Consider the following 23022-nt stretch of genomic DNA (forward strand, 5'->3'; position numbering starts at 1 on the left):
TCCTGCTTCCAGTGCAAAACTTAAGAGTCATAATAATGGAGTCCCTACTGATGCCTCTGTAATAATAGTTGTATTAAGCAAGGCAAAGTTGAAGTCAATAGAAACACTAACGTACTTTGAATTTTAAGCTTTGGGGGTAAATTGAGAAAAAGCACCCATTTCTACTGAGGCATTGCCCGTGGCACGTCACATCACACAAACGTGAGATCCTTGCAAAAACTGGGCACATTAGCTGAGTTGGAGATAGATTGAGAAGCTTGGCTCTGAATTTCCTTCCTGTATTTTTTCACTTTCACTCCGTATTGATGTTACAGCTGGCATATGGTACTTTAGGTTTCTGATGTACTTACGTTAGTTGCAATCTTCATTTCATATCACTGCCATTGAACAATGCTTTCTTTCTTATTAACGTGTAATTGTGAGGTTTGGATGTGTACAGAATGGCATTCAAAGTGTAATTCATTTTCTTGGCATCTTGTTCTTCTCTTGAGGCCCCACGGACCTGGAGAGGGGGAATATACAGATTGGTTGGCTGCCAACCTAGATTCTTGTCTTATTGTTTTTTGGGGGGTTTTTTTTGGGGGGGGGGGGGGAGTTGCGAAGCATAAAGTATTATGTATTTTAATTTTCAATATATTTTTCGTAAGGCTAACTCCAATGTCCATATAAAATTGCATATTCTATGACTCGCGCATTGGGATATACTGTAGAGATACATTACGCGTGTTCTTTACAAAATGGTTTATTCTTCAATTTAAAAGATCTTTTTTGTGTGTGCTCGCCTGTACTGTTTTTCATGTGGCAGTTTCTTCTTGGCTTTCTTTACTCAAAGGGCAGAAAGAGTGAGATTCAAGACATAGTTGCCAAAACCAAATGAGTCTTTTATGTGTTTTAAATAAATCAGAAAATCGTTTAGTGTAAAGCTTGGTATGAAAGTGGGAACTCGGGCTGCAGAGAGCCTGTTTTCTGTAGAAATTCACTCTTCCCTGGGACTCCATATGTGGTTAAGGAGAATGATAACAAACTCCAAGCCTATGGGGCAGGGGCACACCTGAATATGACATGGGCAGAAACTCTGAGTCATGTTGGGATGTAAAGAAACCCAAACCAAACAAATTCCTTTCCTGCTTCAGGGAGCAGGCTGGGGGGAGACATTGTTTCCTGTAAAAGAAAAATGCTGTTTTCTTAAATAGTGAAGCTTTCTGCTCTCCAGCCCACTGTCTGGCTTGCACTTGTTTAATGGAGTTCTTACTGTGCCTCTCCCTTTGTCCACGCTCCAAGCCCCTCTCTTTCCTGATTAATTCATGAAAAAACCAGGGAGGAAGGGAAATAGTAATAATTACTTTATTTTATAACACCCAGTAGTGTCCTAAGCACCTGATATGTGCCTCATAGGCTGCATTTATTTGGCTAACGTATGTCATAGTTGCCCAGACTTTGCCCAACCGAGGACTGCAGTGGCAACTTTCCAGGAGCCAGAGGGTTCCACTGAAGTTGCATAAAATAAAGCGGATTGCAGCTTCTTTCATTAGCAATAGGCAGCTGCTGCCTGCAATGACCCCCCACTTGGACCAAACTGAAGCATTCCGTGCTGGGATCTGTAATATCCGCGACTCTCACTTCTTGATTAAAGTGTATGGCATTTATGCTGATATGTTGCATTTTGACTACTGGCATAGGTTATTGCTGTTAGTCCTTCCAGGAATCAGTACGATGTTAATAGGTAAATTTCATGTCTGTAATGAGATTTGCATGATCTAGAACAACGGTTTTCAATCCATGATCCATGGACCTCTGGGAGTCTGTAGCCCATGTCTAAGATTTCTAAAGGGGTCCACAATCCAGTCGAAATTTTTTAGGGGTCTGCACTTGAAAACAAGGTTGAAAACCACTGATCTAGAGTTGTTCAGCACCCCAGGAGCTAAATGGAGAAAGTGAGTTAGAGTGAGGATTGGTGGGACTGACTTTATTATCAAACAGAGACCAAGAAAAGGAGTTGAGGGTTCTGGAGAGTGAATTGGAGCAGTCCGAAGAATGTCATTTCTGTCCTGCCGGAAATTCTGAGGTTTAGAAATTTCATTCAAAATCAGGAGGAAAAGTCAATCTCAGAACTTTTCGCTCAATGAAATATACTGAGAGATTTGGATTCGACCTCGTGAAACATTTAATTTCAACTTTAATGTTTTGACCATATATTTGTTATATATATAATATATAATAATAATAAGGGGAAACACAATGATAAAGTTGACATGAAATGTTTGGGCCTGATAAGAAGAAAACCCTGCAGAAAATGTGACAAAAGTGATCCATTCCCATGAAACCTGCAGTATGGCAACTGGACTGGGATTTGAGAGACTTGGATTCTATACCCAGCTCTGCCACTAGTTTGCAGGATGACCTTGGACAAGTCACTTCACCTCTCCATGCCTCAGTTTCCCCATATGTGAAATGGGGGATAATAGTGACCTGCTTTGTAAAGCACTTTCAGATCTTCTGATTGATAGTTATACAAGAGCTAGTTGATACTATTTGTCACACAGTATTTTCCAATGGACGACTATTCCATCAGAAAATATTTAACCAGCTGTAGAATGAATTGGCAACGGAGTCTACGGGGAGAGGGAGAAGGGACCATGATGAGGGGTCTGAGAAATCATGGATATTGGAAATCACAGAGAGGCTTGGTGGAGACACGAATGATGGGGAGCACGTGGGGAATTTGTAGATGAGGGTGGTGGTCATGGTGTATCGACCCGTGTTTTTTCATGTTAAACAGTCACTGTGGGACAGGTGACTTTATGGAAATAGAGCGTCTAAAAATTGCAGGGTTTTGTTTGTTTGTTTTTAAATCTTATTACATGCAACAGTCTCTCCTAATACCTGGTCTGGGTTCAGTTCAGGGTTTGCCTTTGTGTCTCCCCCAGATCCTGGATGCAAGTGACCAGATGTAGTCCTGTGCATATCCATTTCCTTTGGAAATGACTTATGGCTGTGCTAACGTGTGGTATGTCCATCCCAGGGGAAGCGCTGAAATTATCCATGCCACGGCTGGAGAGAATGAGAACCACTCTTTTTTAGAGAAGGCTTGAATGTTTTTCTGAATTTAAGTAAACCAGAGAAAGTTGGGTTTTTTTTATGATTTCAGTGTAGTTTTCTACAAAAGCAAAATCTTTAAGCAAAAAGAGATACAGAGTCTTTAATAGTTTATCTGAAAAGAATATTGTAACTTTTGTTAAATTCAGCTCAGCACCATTTTTATTCCCTGCCTTCTCCGGTGGTCTTTAGCATAGTTCTATAGATTCCTAGCTGTTGACAGACCTGATCTAGATTTCATTTTTACTCATTTTAAATTGTGTAAATACTCCCCCCACCACCCTCTTTCCACTGCCAGGCTGTTATTCCACTGTACTAATTTCAGAAGGTATTTTTCCATGGTGGTCAATTTCATTTGAATAATTTTAGCCATAATTGCACATGCTTGAATGGAAACCAAAATTCAGAGAGTGAGTAGTCTATGACACTACTCTGTCACACTGCAAATATTTAATTCAAAGACAGAGTAAATACACAGCAATGATGATTTTAAAGATCTTATTTCTGCGCCATTAATGTGAAGTTTCAGGATTCTGAAGCCTGGTGACTAAAAATTTGTTGTAGTAGTAATAATAATCCATCACTGACAATGACAATAATATTGTTGCAATTCTCCTCTATGTCTGTGCATATAACTCTGAAGTCCAAACCCAGATGCATGGAGTCAGCCGTACTGAGGGCATGGGTAGTCGATATCTGTGATGTTTGATGATGCAGATCTGTGACGCCTTTCCCAGGCAGCCTGGAGACAATTTCATCTATCCCTCTCGAACCCTGTTGCATGCTAATCTTGTCAGAGACCGCCAGTGAGTCCTGTTTTGAACTGTTTGCTTGAGTTCTTTGAGTTTGATGCCAGCCCACTGGAGACTGCTCTTCAAGTTATCTTTGAAGTACTTATATGGATGACCCTGTGATGGGCCGAACCCCCATTCCGGGGTGCTACCTGATGTGCTGGGATCCTGCTGAGTTCTCCTGTCCCACCAGCTTGGGTTCCCCTTATTCTGTGTCGCTCTGACAGGCTCTCAACCCCTCTTCCAGAGTGCACACACAGGTAGGGACACACCCAGCTGTAGAATCATACAGTGTCTGCAATCAGCTTTCTCTGGGAGGACTCCGCTCCGGGAATTGCCCAGCATTCTGGTGCTCACACCCTCTGGAGTGTAAACCCAAAATTATATTGTCTTATGCTGTATAGAGGTTTATGCAGTGTAAGCTCATGGAATTCGCACCCTCCCTCAATGTGGAGGAAGATATGCACAGCTTCCCCCTCCCCCCATTATAAATTGCACAAGCTGGCTTTTGGAATAAACAAAAACCAAGTTTATTAACTAAAATAAGTACATTTTAAGTGATTATAAGGGATAGCAAACAGATCAAAGCAGATCACCGAGCAAATAAAACAAAACATGCAAACTAAGCTTAATAGGAATACTGGCTACAAATAATAATTTCTCACCCTAAATGTTGTTTCAAGCAGATTGCAGAGTTTCTTGAAGGTAAACTGCATCACTTGCCGCTTAAATCTTCAGGGATTCCTTTTACAGGCTGACCTTTCTTGCCTGGGCTCAGCCCCTGCCTCCCCCAGATCAATTCCTTTGTTTTTTCAGGTGTTTTCATCAGTCTTCCTTCTTGGACGGGGAGAATGTGGAGAAGAGCCAAGATTAACTCACTCCCCAGCCTTAAATACAATTTGCATATTGTGGGAATGCTTTGTTTCCTAATTTGACCCCCACCTCCTTCCTGTGGAAAAGTACCAGCATTTCAAGATGGTATCCTGTAACAGGGGACATGATCACATGACCCTGCAGTGTCAAAGCAGCATCCCAGGAAACTTCTCAGGAAGGAGGGAGATGAGTATCTTCAAAGTCCTATTGTCCTTCCTAATGGTCCATCCAGGCTGATGGCATACTGTCTGGTGGATGTTCCCCAAGCACGCACATAGGAATGTTGACTATGTAACAATTACAACTAACTTCAGATACAGAAATGATACATACAAATTGGATAATCACATTCAATAAATCATAACCTTTCCAATGATACCTCACATGACCCATCTTGCACAAAACACATCTGTTTTGCCCTATTTGTAGCATAACAATATTTTGTGAAGACTGTGGGGCGTAATGTCACAGACCCTTCTTTCTTTTTCCCTGCCTCAGCTCCTCCCATTTGTTTTGGGGGGTGGTGGTCTTCCATTCTGATGACACGTCTGGTCTACCTATGTTGTGCGCTCAGTAACATTTCCTCAGTGCTGGCTGTGTTTCCTTTCTCAAGGACCTTAGGGAGGGCGTGCGAAATTGCTCAAACTGTTTAATGTGCCATCTATAAAGAGTCCATTTCTCAGAACCATAAAGGAGAGAGGTTAGGACCACTGCACTGTAGATCTTCAATTTGGTGGAGAGACGAATGTTATATTGGTTAAAGACTTTTATTTGAAGTTGGCCGAGGGCTTTACTGATTCTGAAGGCAATTTCCTTATCAAGGGAAGTCACTAGAGATGGTACAGCCCAAATACTTGAACTGGTCCACATTTTTCAGTTGTGTGCCTTTGATGGAGATGGCTGGGGCATTGGAATGAGGTGCTGGTTGGACTAAGACTTCTGTCTTGTCGAGACTGGTGGTAAGGACAAAGAGCTGGGATGCTTCAGAAAATCTATCAATGATGACCTGAAGGTTATGTCATGTCTAAGGGCCGTCAGGGTGCAGTCATCTGTAAAAACTGCTTTGAGAAGATCTCTCTCCAGTGTGGTCATGGATGATTTGTATGAACCTTCTTGGATAGCCAATTTATGTAAAATAACCCATAGACCCTCTGACCTTATCAAAGCCTTTGGTCAAGTAGATGAAAACTGCATACAGGTCCATGTTCTGCTCTAAACATTTTTCCTGGACTTGCCTTACCACAAAAATCCTGTCTGTAGTACTGAAACCTCGTCTGAAACCACATTGCGCTTCAGATAGATTCTCAGATATGTTCACAATGAGTCTGTTCAGTAGAATGCAAACTAGTATTTTCCCTGTTGTACAGAGGAGAGAAATGCCTCTGTAGTTTTTGCTGCCTTTGTTTTTAAACAATGATACAATAATAATAGCGTCTTTCAAGTCTTGTCGCATTTCGTCTTCTTCCCAAATACTACTGAAGATGTAGTGAAACACCTCGATAGTCTTTGGGCCTGCTGCTTTGTACAGTTCTGCTGGAATTCTGTCCTTTCCGGACGCCTTGCCAGAGTTCAGTTGTTTGATGGCTTTCATAACATCTTCAATTGATGGAGGGAGGTCAAGATCTTCTTTGACGGGTTTCTTGGGTAATACTAAGTAGAAAGTATTTAACAGTTGCTACTAAGGCCAGTGTTTCCATTTTTGAGAATAAGACTTTGAAAAGGAATATGCACCGTTTATATGGTAGATAGGTGATTGATCCTTTACAAGTTCACTGCAGCCATCGATATTGCTTTGAATTTGCCATGACTGATGTAGCATGACAAAGAGCTAGCTTTTTAATCCTTCTGGTTCATCAAATGCAGTTAAGTTCTAATAATTAGGCCCAGATGGATGGTGCAGTGATGGATTAAAAGTGTAATACTTCTTTAAAAATGTTTTTTCAGTTTTAAAAAAAGTATGTATGTATGTATGGTGCCTTATGGCTTCAGCAACGTATCTTGGGCTAAACTGAAATAAAACCTAAACACATTTTCCTTCGTATTTTTTTTTTAAATGGTTCCGTTATACACTGTCCTCCCTTAAATACCTCTGTCTGGCTGGGCAATAGTAGATGGAGCTCATTTTGAGGCTGTCAAGTCACTTTACTTTACTTTCCCATGAAGGCTGCTTTTTATCAGTACATGGGTGTCCTTCCCCATCCTCCAGGAGCTGGTCCTGTACTTTCTCCCTCCTCTGCTGGTTTGGGAATGAGTGACCAACAGTGGAGCCTGGCTTTCTTGCAGTGCCACAAAATGCACTATGCCTAGGGATGAAACATTGACCTTGCTTTAAAATAAAAAAGTGTCAGGCAATTCAGAACACAGCAATCTGCCTACTTATCCACACAGACCACCAAGAACTCATCCTCTTCCCACTCTTGTCTATCCTCCTCACTGTCTTTTCTTTGGTCTTAAGAGTTGTTCAGGGTTTTGCCCCTTATTTACAAACACCTACATGGGATTAATTCATGTTACTTGACGGTAACCTGAATTAATCCCAACCTGTTGTAATCTTCATAATCATGAGATATATGACCGCTAGAGCAATGGAACTGACAACCTAAAGAGCAAAAGTCATACACAAAGAAGGAACTTTTGTGGCAATTGTCCCATACAGAGACCATCTTGTGTTCACCTTGGTAAATAGGTAAAGCGCTCAGAAAGCATTGTGACACTGTGAGATGAGAACCTAGATCTCTGAATAAAACCTGCCACTACAATTTACAGCCCAGATTTTCAGAGTTTGTCTTCAGAAACTTTTTCAAAATTTCCAGAAATCTGAGTCTTTAGGAGTCCACAAAAAGGGATCAGAGGCTGGTTGGTGATAGGTGTTCGTATGCTATGGAGTTTCACAGTTAGCTATCTCCACAGTTCTTCCTCCAGAAACCTGCGTAGTTACCTGGGTCACCCAGCCATCTGGGGTTTGAAAATGGCTGCAGTTCTTGGTTTGGTAGTTGATCACTTTGAATATATCAAGGGAATGTGTGTGCATTTTTAAGGGAGGGGTCCGGTTTTATTAAAGGCCGGTCAACCTGCTTGGAAGGCCAGATCACATCATCAGTTTTTAAGCAGAAGTTCACATTGATATAAATGGTACAATGCAACCTAATTTCTAACTGATTTAATGCATATTTTGTGTTGTAATAAGCCCCCAAACTTCTCCCACTTCAGCTGTGCCTGGATTACTGAAACACTTTAAGTGTTTACAGCACATTTTATCTTCTGTTCTGTGATCCTCCTTTCCTGAAAGAAAAATCTCAACTAATTTGGGTGAGTTGGCAGTTAGTGGGGCATCTTTAAGTGTGGTTTGCAGTGCAGTGTTACAGCAACGTCCTTCATGAGGTCAATGGCAACCTTTCAGTGTTCAGCTTGCTTTCCCATTCTGCTGTGTAGGAAAATAGGAAGCTTTCATTCCTTTGGTTGTCTATCAATCTCTGCCTATTTTTCTGTGTTCCTGCACTGTAAAAGAGTGGTGGTGGGGAGAAACTTGCATTGAAAAGATAAATGTTATGCTGGGCAGAAGGGTGCCATGGATTCTTCTCCCTCGGCACCCTTGGTGGATAATCTGATTCCTGCCAGTAGTCTCTTTCCTACAGCCGGCTCCTGCTACCTAGAAATATATAGATATTGTAGCAGTAAAACAGAGAGTTTAAAAATCCACCTTCTAAAGTAAATATACATTGTAGTCAAATCATACTTTATTCTGTTCAGCAATTTCTCTTAATATACATGATGGTCAAGCGCTCTTAGGAGTCTGAACTGAACTGGGACAGTGGAGATGGAGGAGGTGCGTTGCCCAAGCAGTGGTGCTTACAGGTTTTATTCCTTTAAAAGGCTGTAGGGTTCTGGGGGAGAGACACTGCTTGCTACACCTGCTTCAAGAGGTATAACCCACACTCTCCAAGTACAGTCATCAGAGTATGTATAGGGACACAGACTTCCTTCCTGTTCCCAGAATTGCCCTCTGCTGGGGTGGCTAGGTCTGCCAAGCGTGTTGGTTTCTCCTGCTACCCTTTACATCACAGCCTTTTGGGCCAGATTATGCTTGGCCTCCTGAGCAAGTGATTTGGGAGGAGACTCTTTCTGCTGTCTTTGCCCCCTTCTGTCGCAGCACACCTATACAAGGGAGGCCTCACTTAGTCCTTAGCACTTATGGGTATTAAGTTTTGCCAGGAACTTCGTGGAGCTCATTATCTTTGTTAAAAATGTATATTGTACTAGAAGATTAGGACACATGTGTGGTGTTGTACAGGAATTGCAATGAAATTGGCTCAGCTGAGCTGATTCCATTTATATTTAAAGCAAATGGTGACAGAAAATCTTTGGGAGTTCAAAACGTTTCACCCAAACTAGATGCAGTCCAGCTCTTTGGAACAAAAATGTCTGTCTGTCTCTCTCTCATTTATTTTTATGGGGACATGAGTCATTGCTAATATCCTGATTCAGGTAGTGTGGGACGAGAAGGATTTAGAAAGGATACAAGCATAATACCTTGAGCTTTCAGACAAAAACCACTCCTGGTTGCATTTGTTTCTCCTCATTTAGCTGCAGCCTGTTCGCCAGGATGTTTTTCAAGGAGGATCTGCTCGGTGTTGGCAAAGGAAAGTATCTTATTTCCCAAGCGTGCTTATCATTTTGTCCTTGACAACGATGGGAAACTGAATTGTGAAGGGAACTTTCAGCACGCTTTTTTTTTTTTTTAATTTAGAGGCAAACATGAGAAACCTCTCCTCTGCAATGCATGCAGCATTGTGCTGGCTTCCTGTGTGCCCCATCACACAAAACAGATGCAGCTTTCCAAAAGTTCTGTCATTGCAGCCTTTAGGCTTGAGGAGGGGGAAGAAGGAAAGGGAATTAACATCCTGAGCTAAACCCGTGATTCAAACCTTGTGTCTGAATAAGTGGTGGTTGGGAAAACATTTTAAGATGAACAAACAGCAAGATCTTCACCAGTGTAAAAATCACTCCTAGATAAGGCTACATTTTAGTTACGGGTATTTTTAGTAAAAGTCATGGACAGGTCATAGGCAGTAAACAAAAATTCACAGTCCATGACTTGTACTATAGACCCCCTGAGTAAAACTTGGGCCGGGTCGCTGAGGGTGCTGGGGAGTGTGGGCCAGGGTCGCTGCAGGTGCTCGGAGGGGTCGCCTGGGACTTCTGCTGGTGCTGGGGGGAGGGCACAGCGGTGTGCAGCCCGGGATCCCTGCTGGTATTTGGGGGGGGTGCATGTGCCACCCGGGACCCCGCTGGTGCTGGGGGATGGGGAGCTGGAGGGGCTGGCAGGCTTGCTACCTGGATCCATGTGTCCCTACACTCCTAGGGGGAGGGAAGGCCAGGGGGCTCCCTGTGCTGCCCCCACCACAAGCTCCGGCTCCGCAGCTCCCATTGGCCAGGAACTGCGGCCAATGGGCTCTCTGGGGGCGGCGCCTGAGAGCGCACGCAGACCCCCTGCCCCCTCTGCCTAGGAGCTGCAGGGACATGCCGGCCACTTCCGGGGAGCTCCCCAAGGTAAGCACCACCCTGCATCTCAACCCCCTGCTCCAGCCCTGAGACCCCTCCCACACCCATACTGCCTCAACAGCAGCTGGTGCTGCTGGCCCAGAGGCTGCCTGATCTGCTCAGGCAGCCCCAGAGCCAGCCGCACCAGCTGCTGCAGAAGTCATGGAAAGTCACGGAATCAGTGAATTCTGTGACCTCCGTGACAGACAAACAGCCTTACTCATACCAAATGTAAATACGGTAGAACCTCAGAGTTACGAACTGGCCAGTCAACGACACATCTCATTTGGAACTGAAAGTACACAATCAGGCAGCAGGAGAGACCAAAAAAACCCAAATGAAGTACGGTACTGTGTTAAATGTAAACACTTAAAAAAAAAAAAAAAAAAAAGTTTGAGAGGATTTGACGAGGTAAGACATTGAGATGGTTAAAAGCAGCATTTTTCTTCTGTATAGTAAAGTTTCAAAGCTGTATTAAGTCACTGTTCAGTTGTAAACTTTTGAAAGAACAACCATAATGTTTTATTCAGAGTTACAAACATTTCAGAGTTACGAACAACCTCCATTCCTGAGGTGTTTGTAACTCTGAAGTTCTACTGTTGTTGTTTCATTCTGTCCCAGGTAAATATACAATATTCCTGTTGGTTTGTATAAAAATGCTACTTTGGCATTGGAGTAATGAGCAGTCTAGATGAGGAGAACAAACAGAGAATGGGGGGAAATGTGAAGAAAGGCAGAAGTAGCTAATGCCTGGCCATAGAGCTCCGTTAATATAAACATTAACTAGTTTAATAGAGGGAAAGGAATACAGATGTAATATTTTAAGATTCAAAAGTAGTACAGGATTCTTTTCAATTCCAGTTCTTTGTCACCTAGAGATGACTTGGACCTGATGCTATGCATTTTTGCGCTAAAAATGACTATGGGGGAAGCTTTCTAAATTAAAAAAAAAAAAAGAAAAAAAAGGGCAGTAACATCCTTAACTCCTGTTGACTTCCCATGAGAGCTAAGTACCTCCCTGCCACTTGTGCTTATGGAAATCTCCCCCTGTTACTTCATAGCTACTCGGTCAGCTATGTACGAAGGAGAAAATCATGAAGTGAACTAAAATCTTGATTTTTTTTTTCTTCCCTCCATGTAATCCACTGACATGGTCAGGCACAGATTTAATTTCTTTGTTTCCATCCACAATTGCTTCTTGGGATGGAGAAAAAAATAGATGTAGTGGAAATATGCATAAGGAAAGTTTATTTTCTTGCAGCAAATGCTAGAGAATAATTTGTTGCCCAAGTTTTGTTTTGTTTTCATACATCAGTGGAAAGCTTGTGTCTGGTTCTAGACGTATAAAATAGTGTTTTCTAGAAGTCATAAGAACAAGTAATGACATTAACGGTGTCAACTGTGCTTAATTCTGCATTCCTTACACACCCCAAAAGTCTTGTTCACGTTCATTAGAAGTCTTGGGTTATTTGTGTGTCACCACTTGTGTACAGAGCAGAGAGGAACTTGGGAAATCTCTGGTTTAAAATAGCTTACCATAATACAGTCAAAGCAATAAAGGTCTCACACTGCATTTGGTAATTGCGCTGTTTAACCCTCAGTCAGTGTGTAAACAGGGTATTATATGCATTAAAAAATTAGCAGGATATTAACATATTTCAGTATCACAGATGTAACATAATTCAATTGTGCTCTTCTTTCTTTTGTCTTTTTTTTCTAAGTCAATTAAGTCTTGAAGTTTCATTAGCGCTGTAACTGAGAAATGCAATACTAGGATCCTTTTGTGCACAAATGACTTCATAAGTCACCACCTGCCAGTTGGCACTCCAGTGAGCCCAGAACTTATATGAAAAGATACTGAATTGAATTTATTAAGACCTTGATCAATAGCAGGGAAAGTGCGAGAAGTGTAATCAGAGGAAGATGTGCTGAAACCTTATGCAGTTTCTGGCTGCTGTCCCTCTGCTAATTTGTGCTCCTTGATTTCATTCATTTGTCACATGAAACTCATTCCTAACTGCATGGTGGAAATCAGTTGAAATGTAGAGGATTCACACATCCAGAAATAAGTAATGTGCGTACATTTCTAAACAAAATCTAGAGGTGCTGACCATTAAGAAAGTGATCTGAATTCTATTTCTAGTTGGCAGGATGAATTCTGAGGAAATTTTAAATGGCAAAGTGGTCTTCTTTAAGGTCTGTGAGAATAGCTTTGTACCGTATGCCTAGATCTTCAAAATTGGGTGTGTGTAAGTTTTGGCACCCTCTTTTGGAAATCTCAACCCAGGCTTTTCACATAGTTTGGTTTTTAGGACAAGGATACATCCAATGAGTGCATGGGAATGGGCAAGGCTTGGCCTGGAATTTCGTTGTCCCTCTGTTAAAAAGTATGTGCAGGAGAGCCCTCTTCCAGTTAATCAGTGTGTTGTTTTTGTTTTGTTTCTTCCACCACCAAACAGCTTGGCTATAAGTGGAATTACCATTTGTACATTGCAGTGTATTGAAACAATGTGAAACTTTAATTTTGTCCTGCTGCAATCACTGCAATGGAACTAGTGCTTGCAGAAACATTTACAGAAATTGCAATTGTGAGCCTCTTACATAAGAATGTATAGGAACAGCCAAGCTGGGTCAGACCAGTGGTCCATGTAGTCTAATATCCTGTCTCCTGACTGGGCAGAGCCAGATGCTTCAGAGGAAATTAAATAGAACAGGGCAATTTATCGAATGATCCATCCCCTGTTGTACAGTCCCAGCTTCTGGCAGTCAGAGGTTTAGGGACACCCAGAGCATGAAGTTACATCCCTGACGATTTTGGCTAATGGCCATTGATGAACCTATCCTCTATGAAATTATCTAATTCTTTTTTGAACCATTAATACTTTTGGCCTTCACAACATCCCCTGGCAACGAGTTCCACAGGTTGACTGTGCATTGCGTGAAGAAATACGTACTTATGTTTGTTTTAAAACCTCCTGGCTATTTAATTTCATCGTGTGACCCTTGGTACTTTTATGTGAAGGGATAAATAACGTTTCCTTATTCACTTTCTCCACACCATTTGTGATTTTATAGACCTCTATCATATCCCTCTCAGTTGTCTCTTTTCTAATCTGTACAGTACCAGTCTTTTTAATCTCTCTGCATGTGGAGGCTGTTCCATCCCCTAATCATTTTTGTTGCCCTTCTCTCTACCTTTTCCAATTCTAATATATCTTTTTTTGAGGTGGGACAACCAGAATGGCATGCAGTGTTCAAGTTGAGGGCATACCTTGGGTTTATATAGTGGCATTCTGATATTTTCTGTCTTATTATCTATCCTTTTCCTAATGGTTCCTAACATTCTCTTTGCTTTTCAACTGTTGCTGTACATTGAGCAGATGTTTTCTGAGAACTCCATGATGACTCCGAGATTTCTTTGAGTGGTAACAGCTAATTTAGACCCCATCATTTTGTGTATACAGTTGGGATTATGTTTTCCTATGTGCATTACTTTGCACATGTCAACATTGAATTTCATCTGCCATTTTGTTGCCCAGTCACCCAGTTTTCTGAAATCCCTTTGCAACTCTTCACAAAGAGCTTTGGACTTAACTATCTTGAGTAATTTAGTATTGTCTGCAAACATTGCTACCTCACTGTTTATCCCCTTTTCTAGATCATTTGTGAATATGTTGAACAGCACAGATCCCAATACAGACCCCTGGGGGACCCCATTATTTACCTCTCTCCACTGTGAAAACAGACCATTTATTATTCCTACCCTTTGTTTCCTCTCTCTTAACCAATTACTGGTCCATGAGAGGACCTTCCCTCTTATCCCATGACTGCTTACTTTGCTTAAGAGCCTTTGGTGTGGCACTTTGTTAAAGCTTTCTGAAAGTTCAAGTACACTGTATTAAGTGGATCACCCTTATCAACATGTTGTTTTGACACCCTCAAAGAATTCTAATAGATTGGTCAGGCATGATTTATATCGCAAAAGCTGTGTTGACTCTTTCCCAACATATCATAGTCATCTGTATGTATGATAGGTTTCAGAGTAACAGCCGTGTTAGTCTGTATTCGCAAAAAGAAAAGGAGTACTTGTGGCACCTTAGAGACTAACCAATTTATTTGAGCATAAGCTTTCGTGAGCTACAGCTCACTTCATCGGATGCATGATTCTGTTCTTTTTAGTTTCAACCAATTTGCCTGGTACTGAAATTAGGCTTACTAGCCTGTAATGCCAGAACACCTTTGGAGCCTTTTTAAAAATTGGGGTCACATTAGCTATCCTCTAGTCATCTGGTACAGAGGCTACTTTAAGCAACAGATTACATACCACAGTTAGTAGTTCTGCAATCTCATATCTGAGTTCCTTCAGAATTCTTGGGTGAATCCCATTTGGTATTGGTGACTTATCACTGTTTAATTAATCAACTAGTTCCAATACCTCCTCCGTGGACACTTCAGTCAGGGATAGTTCCTCAAATTCATCACCCAAAAAAGAATGGCTCCATTGTGGGAATCTGCCTCACATCCTCTGCCGTAAAGTATGCATTTGGCCTTTCTGCAATAGCCGTGTCTTCCTTGAGTGCTCCTTTAGCACCCTGATTGTCCAGTGGCCCCACTGAGTGTTTGGCAGGCTTCCTGCTTCTGGTATACTTGAAAATATTTTTGCTGTTTAGTTTGTGTGTTTTGCTAGTTGCTCTTCAAATTCTATTTTGCCCTGCCTAATCATATTTGTACACTTGTCTTGCCAGGGTTTGTGTTCCTTTCTACGTTCCTCAGTAGAATTTGACTCCCAATTTCCTAAATTATGCCTTTTTACGCAAACCACCACCTTTAGTCTGCTGTTTAATGATGGGGCCATGTTTCTGGTCCTCTTGCTGTTTTTTTTGATTTGGGGGTATACATTTAGTTTGTTTGGAAGTGATGCAAGAGAACATCAGATATTAATTGTTGTGTTTTGCTGCTCCTTTTCCCCAGAGATCATCGATGACCTCACCAATTTGGTAGCAAATACGGATGACAAACTGCGCAGTCAAACCCGGCATGTGAAGATGGTGGACAAGAAGTCAACTTCCTGTGGTAGGAAATGGCTTGTGTTACTTCTATACTCATATTAAATTCACAGGAACAAATTTATCCCTGGTGCCAAGAAAGTTGTATGTGCTATGGTTTCCCTCTCAAGAAAATTCTTGATATTGTTAATTGATGAGATTTAAAACGTGGCTGACAAAGGTAACAGTGTTGATATAATATAATTAGGCTCCCTTAAAGTATCTGACTAATTACCACATAATTTTCTGGTTATAAAATAGCACTATACAAAATCAATGCAGTACACTTTAAATTGATTGAAAATTGGATAACTGATCTCAAAAAGTAACTGTAAATGGCAAATCATCATTCAGTGCTGGGAGGGGATATTTCTAGTGGGGTCCCACAGGGATTATTTGTTGATCTGGTGCTATTCAGTATCTTTATCATTGCTCTGCAAAACATAAAATCATTGCTGGAGAAGTTTTCAGTTTACACCAAATTGGGGGAGTGGTAACTAATGACCGGTCAGTTCTACACAGTGATCTGGATCGCATCATAAACTGGGAGCCTCACTTGAACATGTATTTTAATACCACTAAATGCAAGGCTGTGCGTCTAGAACCAAGAATCTACGTCATATTAGTCGGATGGGAGACTGTATTTTGGAAAGCTGTAGCTGAGAAAAGGACATGGATGTCGTGGCAGAAAATGAACTGAACATGAGCTTTCAGTGTCATGCGGTGGCTGAGAACAAGTGTGATCCTTGGATGAATGTCAAATAGAAGTGGTAATATGGCATTGTTGAGACCATTACTGGATTACTGTGTTCATTTTTGTTGTCCACAACTTCCAAAAGGGTGTTGATAACCTAGAGAGAGTTCAGAAAAGTAGTATGAGAATGATTTTGAGCTCTAGAAAACCTACCTTGTAGTGACAGGTTTCAGAGTGATAGCCGTGTTAGTCTGTATCAGCAAAAAAAACGAGGCGTACTTATGACACCTTAGAGACTAACAAATTTATTTGGGAATAAGCTTTCGTGGGCTAAAACCCACTTCATCAGTTGCACGGAGTGGAAAATACAGTAGGAAGATAGATATATATATACAGAGAACATGAAAAAATGGGTGTTGCCATACCAACTGTAACGAGACCAATTAATTAAGGTGGGCTATTATCAGCAGGAGAATAAAAAACAAACCTATGTAGTGATAATCAGGATGGCCCATTTCAAACAGTGGACAAGGTGTGAGTAGGGGGGAAAGTGAGAAGGTGTGAGTAGGGGGGAGTGAGAAGGTGTGAGTAGGGGGGGGGAAATTAGCATGGGGAAATAGTTTTTACTTTGCTTAAAGTTTTTCTTCTCCTGCTGATAATAGCCCACCTTAATTAATTGGTCTCATTACAGTTGGTATGGCAACACCCATTTTTTCATGTTCTCTGTGTATATATATCTTCCTACCGTATTTTCCACTGCATGCATCCGATGAAGTGGGTTTTAGCCCACGAAAGCTTATGCCCAAATAAATGTGTTAGTCTTTAAGGTACCATAAGTACTCCTTGGTTTTTTTCCTACCTTATAGTGAGACACTAAAAGAGTTCAATTTATGTGGCTTAACAGTGAGAAGAGGGCTAGGAGGACACTTGATTAGTCAATAAGTGCCTATATGAAGAAAAGATGTTTTTTGTTGATAGAAGGTTCTTTAATCTAGCAGGCAAAAATCCACTGGCTGTACAAATTTAGATCAGATTAAGGCATAATTTTTAATAGAGGGTAATTACCATTGGAACAGTTTACCTAAGGATGTGATGAGTTTTGTTGGATGTTTTTTTCTATGAGATATTATGCTCTAGCTCAGTCAGAAGTTATCGGTTTGATACAGAAATCACTTGATGCATTTGTAAGGCCTGTGTATGAAAGTGGTTAAGCTGGATGATCATAATGGTCTCTTCTGGCTTTAAGTTTATGAATCTGTGAATTAAATTGAACTGCTTGTTTTTAATCTGTTTAAGTGAAGCTCAGATGCCAACTACAGATTAGTTTGGCAGGGGAATACTCGTCCACCTAACCCAAAAATTATCAGCTGTGGAAAGAATCATAGATATGACTGACATTTTTATTTTGTAATTTTTTTGTATGTTTGAAAGTCAAAATCTAGGCAGGCTAAACAAAATTAAACTTAAAGTAGTATCTGATATATTTGCTCCTGAATCCTGCCAATTTCTGTGGTTTTACATTTATTTTCTATACCAGTGGTTTTCAACCCGGGGTCTGCAGATTATGTCTAAGATTTCCAAATGGATTCACACCTCCATTCGAAATTTGTTAGTGGTCCACAAATGAAAAAAGCTTGAAAATCAATGTTCTGTATAACCGTAGGAAACTGCCAAGCTAAATGACAATTCAGGGGAAATAGTGAAAATGACTGCTTATGGAATGCTATCAAACAATATCTAATGTGTCTAATAATTTCTCAGCTCTTAGATATATTTTCCCCCTTTCTGAAAGTTTCTTAATATAAATATAGTATCCAGACAATGTTGCAAGATAATTAATCCCTCCCCAACAATTTAAGGTAGCGACTGTGATACAGGTTTTGAGAGTATGAAGCTGTAAAACAGGGAAATTAGGAGGATCCACAGACTACCCTCTTACCCTGTCAGCATTGGGAAAAAAATTCTTTGGGTGAGGAGGTCTGCCTGCTGCAATACTGCCCTTTTGAATCTACCCCAGTGGGTCTTCCTGTGTTTGCATAACAATTTGTGCATACATAAACAATAGACTGGCCTCAAATAGCTAGTTACTCTTTGGCTGTCTGATCATTCGGTTATCTTGTAATAACTGTGCTAGACAGTACATACAGTAGAACCTCAGAATTACAAACACCTCGGGAATGGAGGTTGTTTGGAACTCTGAAATGTTTGTAACTTGGAACAAAATGTTATCATGGTTCTTTCAAAAGTTTACAACTGAACAGTGACTTAATATAGCTTTGAAACTTTACTATGCAGAAGAAAAATGTTGCTTTTTAACGTTCTTAATTTAAATAAAACAAGTTTCCTTGCCTTGTCAAATCCTTTTTTAAACTCTCCCTTTATTTTTTTAGTCGTTTACATTTAACACAGTACTATATTGGGGGTGGGAGGGGTTTGTTTGTTTTTGGGGGTCTCTGCTGCTGCCTGATTGTTACTTCTGGTTCCAAATGGTGTGTGTGGTTGACCGGTCAGTAACTCTGGTGTTCGTAACTCTGAGGTTCTACTGTAGTTCTAACATGTTACTGTTAGCATTTCTCAATCATTCTCCCCCACTGCCAAGCATGCCCAGCACAAAAAAGATTTAAAGTCAGAAAATGTTTTCAGTGTTGTAGCCATGTCGGTCCCAGGATATTAGAGAGGCAAGGTGGGAGAGGTAATATCTTTTATTGGACCCACTTCTGTTGGTGAGAGAGACAAGCTTTCAAGCTTCACAGAGCTCTTCTGTGGGTCTGGGAAAGGTACTCATACTAAACAATCCATTCAACCTTGTGTTTAGCTGTGACGCTCTGAGTACTTTTCCTAGAGCTGAAGAAGAGCTCTTATTTCACCCACTGTGTCTCTCTAAAGTCAGAAAAAGCTCGCAGATGAACATGAGCTTTTCTAAAGAGCTGACACCTCACAGGTAACTTTGCAAATCAGTTTTAGAAGTATGGGGCCCAATTCTGATCTCAGTGACATTGGTTTAAATGCAGACTAACCCATTGGCTTTCAGTAGTGTTACTTTGGATTTACCAAAAAATAATTGTGATCTCTTTCTTTCTCTCTGGCTGGCTCTCCCACACCCTGGTTTTTTAATCCTTAACATATTTGCATGAAAACAGTATCTTTGTTATTCCAGTTCTTATCTCTTCCTGTGTGTTGTGCCTCATTTGAAATCATAATGTCTTTTTCTGACAACTGTCCTTGCAGAGGATTCTGACTTCAGCAGAGGAATAATTTAAGAGCATAATATAATATATTAGTGTGTTTGACACGGCATCAGCAATATTCGTATTATCGAAGAACGTTAGCAGCCAATGTAGTAATAAACCAGAGAATCCCTGATGCAGTCAGAACGTTACGTGAAGTTCACACACACACTCAATGTTTCTGTGGCTGTCCTATTTCTGTGAACAGAATTTCAGGTTCCTTAATGGACTTTGTCTCCCATCAAGTGGTGGGATTTATGCGCTAGTCTTGTCTATGTATTGAGAGAAAACTGGTTTTAAATGAAGAGATCTGTTGATGGGGGTTGTTGCAAAGAGCTGCGACTTTATTTTTACTGTCTCATTGGTTATGTACAATTGAGATAGAAGAATTAGGGTTTTTATTTTATTTGCCTTGCAATTGGGGTTTTATTAACACCTCAAGTGGAATTCTCAAAAACGCTCCACATTGGTCTGAATATAATAAGAACATAAGAATGGCCATACCGGGTCAGACCACAGGTCCATCCAGCCCAGTATCCTGTCTACCGACCGTGACCAATGCCAGGTGTGCCAGAGGGAGTGAACCTAACAGGTAATGATCTAGTGATCTCTCTCCTGCCATCCATCTCCACTCTCTGACAAACAGAGGCTAGGGACAACATTCCTTACCCATCCTGGCTAATAGCCATTAATGGACTTAACCTTCATGAATTTATCCAGTTCTCTTTTAACCCTTGTTATAGTCCTTGCCTTCACAACCTCCTCAGGCAAGGAGTTCCACAGGTTGACTGTGCACTGAGTGAAGAAGTTGTTCCTTTTATTTGTTTTAAACCTGCTACCCATTAATTTCATTTGGTGGCCCCTAGTTCTTATCTTATGGGAACAAGTAAATAACTTTTCCTTATTCACTTTCTCCACACCACTCATGATTTTATATACCTCTATCATATCCATCCTTAGTCTCCTCTTTTCCAAGCTGAAAAGTCCTAGCCTCTTTAATCTCTCCTCATATGGGACCTGTTCTAGACCCCTAATCATTTTAGTTGCCCTTTTCTGAACCTTTTCTAATGCCAGTATATCTTTTTTGAAATGAGGGGACTACATCTGTACGCGGTATTCAAGATGTGGGCGTACCATGGATTTATAGAAGGGCAATAAGATATTCTCCGTCTTATTCTCTATCCCTTTTTTAATGATTCCTAACATACCGTTTGCTTTTTTGACTGCCGCTGCACACTGCGTGGACGTCTTCGGAGAACTATCCACGATGACTCCAAGATCTTTCTCCTGATTAGTTGTCACTAAATTAGCTCCCATCATGTTGTATGTATAGTTGGGGTTATTTTTTCCAGTGTGCATTACTTTACATTTATCCACGTTAAATTTCATTTGCCATTTTGTTGCCCAATCACTTAGTTTTGTGAGATCTTTTTGAAGTTCTTCACAGTCTGCTCCGGTCTTAACTATCTTGAGCAGTTTAGTATCATCTGCAAACTTTGCCATCTCACTGTTTACCCCTTTTTCCAGATCATTTATGAATAAGTTGAATAGGACTGGTCCTAGGATTGACCCTTGGGGAACACCACTAGTTACCCCTCTCCATTCTGAAAATTTACCATTTATTCGTACCCTTTGTTCCCTGTCTTTTAACCAGTTCTCAATCCATGAAAGGATCTTCCCTCTTATCCCATGACAACTTAATTTACGTAAAAGCCTTTGGTGAGGGACCTAGAAATCTTTCTGGAAATCTAGGTACACTATGTCCACTGGATCCCCCTTGTCCACATGTTTGTTGACCCCCTCAAAGAACTCTAATAGATTAGTAAGACATGATCTCCTTTTACAGAAACCATGTTAACTTTTGCACAACAATTTATGTTCTTCTATGTGTCTGACAATTTTATTCTTTTTACTATCGTTTCAACTAATTTGCCCAGTACTGACGTTAGACTTCCCGGTCTGTAATTGCCAGGATCACCTCTAGAGCCCTTCTTAAATATTGGCATTATATTAGCCATCTTCCAGTCATTGGGTACAGTAGCTGATTTAAAGGACAGGATGCAAACCATAGTTAATAGTTCTGCAATTTCACATTTGAGTTCTTTCAGAACTCTTGGGTGAATGCCATCTGGTCCCGGTGACTTGTTACTGTTAAGTTTCTCAATTAATTCCAAAACGTCCTCTAGTGTCACTTCAATCTGTGACAATTCCTCAATTTGTCACCTACAAAAGACGGCTCAGGTTTTGGAATCTCCCTAACATCCTCAGCCATGAAGACTGAAGCAAAGAATTCATTTAGTTTCTCCGGGATGACTTTATCGTCTTTAAGTGCTCCTTTTGTATCTCGATCGTCCAGGGGCCCTACTGGTTGTTTAGCAGGCTTCCTGCTTCTGATATACTTAAAAAACATTTTATTACCTTTCGATTTTTTGGCTAGCTGTTCTTCAAACTCCCTTTTTGGCTTTTCTTATTACTTTTTTACATTTAATTTGGCAGTGTTTAATCCTAGTGAGGTCAGTGGTAAAACTCACTTTGACTTCAGTGGGGGCAGAATTAGGCCACTGCTGAGTGCTTATGACAATCCCAGCCTAGATTCCAACAAATTATGACCTATTGTCATTTTGAGTGCATCCCCTTGGAGGCCGAGTGACCGCCATATTGAAGTCAGTGACAAATCTCCCATTGATTTCAGTGGGCGCATGATTGAGCCCTTGGTCAGGGTGCTGTTTCTACTGAAATTATTGTTGACAATCCTCTGTCTTCCACAAGCAGATGATGTTTGTATGCTGCTTGGCTCTATTTCATTTCCATATAAGTGTATGCCAACGGAGGATAGCTGATGACACTTTCCACTAATGAAATGTTAGCAGTTGTGTTGTCATTCAGCTTTTACCATCATGCTCACATAAACCATTGATCAAGTAAGTAAAAAAGCAGCGTAAGAAATATACTATTGATCCTTAGCAAGTTGGACGACACAGGAATGGCTTAGTGCAAAATATGTGCTTTTATAATAGAATTATTACATAATATTTTGTGGTCAGGTTTTCAAAGGAGAATGTGCTAAATTGTGTCACTGTTTCTTTGTATTCAGAACTCAAAAGCAGTCACAAATCATGATGTTTATATATTTGATTTTATAGGCACAATAAAGTACATACACAATTTATCATACCAATTTTGGCTCTAAGAAAAAAACCTGAAATATGGCTTTAAAAATATTAAGGGTAAAATTCAAGTTGAGATGCTTCAAACAATCTCAAACTGGAGATTTGAGAACAATAATGGAACAGATTAATTTTGTATCAAAGACCCTGATGTAAAAATACAGGCACCAAATAATAAGGTCTTATGAATGCTAGCATAGAGGTCTGCTGTTCAGTTTCACATGTATAGATAAAGTTAAATACTGAATTTGGAAAAAAAAAAGAATACTTGTACTGTTCTAAAATGCGTCCACTGAATAACAAAGCGGATTAATGGTCTGGTTTTTCTGGGTTTTTTCATTTTTTTTTTTTTTATTTTTTTTTTTTTTGTTCTCTTTTCAGTAGAACTCAAGGTTAGACTCTAGTTCTGACCGAGGTCATAGACAAGTGCCCTAACGGGATGAAGTCTTCTAAACAAAAGATGGGAGGGGATTGGCATCCATGTGATCCTATACCATTTCTCATTCAGAGGACACTCCTTGGGTGGTCTCCTATAGCAGGCTCTTGGAGTAGGATTAAGGAGAAAAGGCATATTTCTTAAGGAGGCAG

The 23022-nt window shown here is 40.6% G+C and overlaps 1 protein-coding gene across 2 annotated transcripts in view; it reads left to right on the forward strand.

Annotated features, from left to right (window-relative positions):
- Window positions 1-23022, forward strand: part of STX8 (syntaxin 8) — a 355548-nt gene that overhangs the window by 100853 nt on the left and 231673 nt on the right. For both annotated transcript variants that reach the window (XM_074972030.1, XM_074972029.1), the window contains exon 7: window positions 15273-15374. In XM_074972030.1, coding sequence (XP_074828131.1) covers window positions 15273-15374 — 102 coding nt within the window. The remainder of the gene's footprint in view (window positions 1-15272; window positions 15375-23022) is intronic.

This window comes from Natator depressus, chromosome 14 (assembly GCF_965152275.1).
Source record: "Natator depressus isolate rNatDep1 chromosome 14, rNatDep2.hap1, whole genome shotgun sequence".
Classification (NCBI taxonomy): domain Eukaryota; kingdom Metazoa; phylum Chordata; order Testudines; family Cheloniidae; genus Natator; species Natator depressus.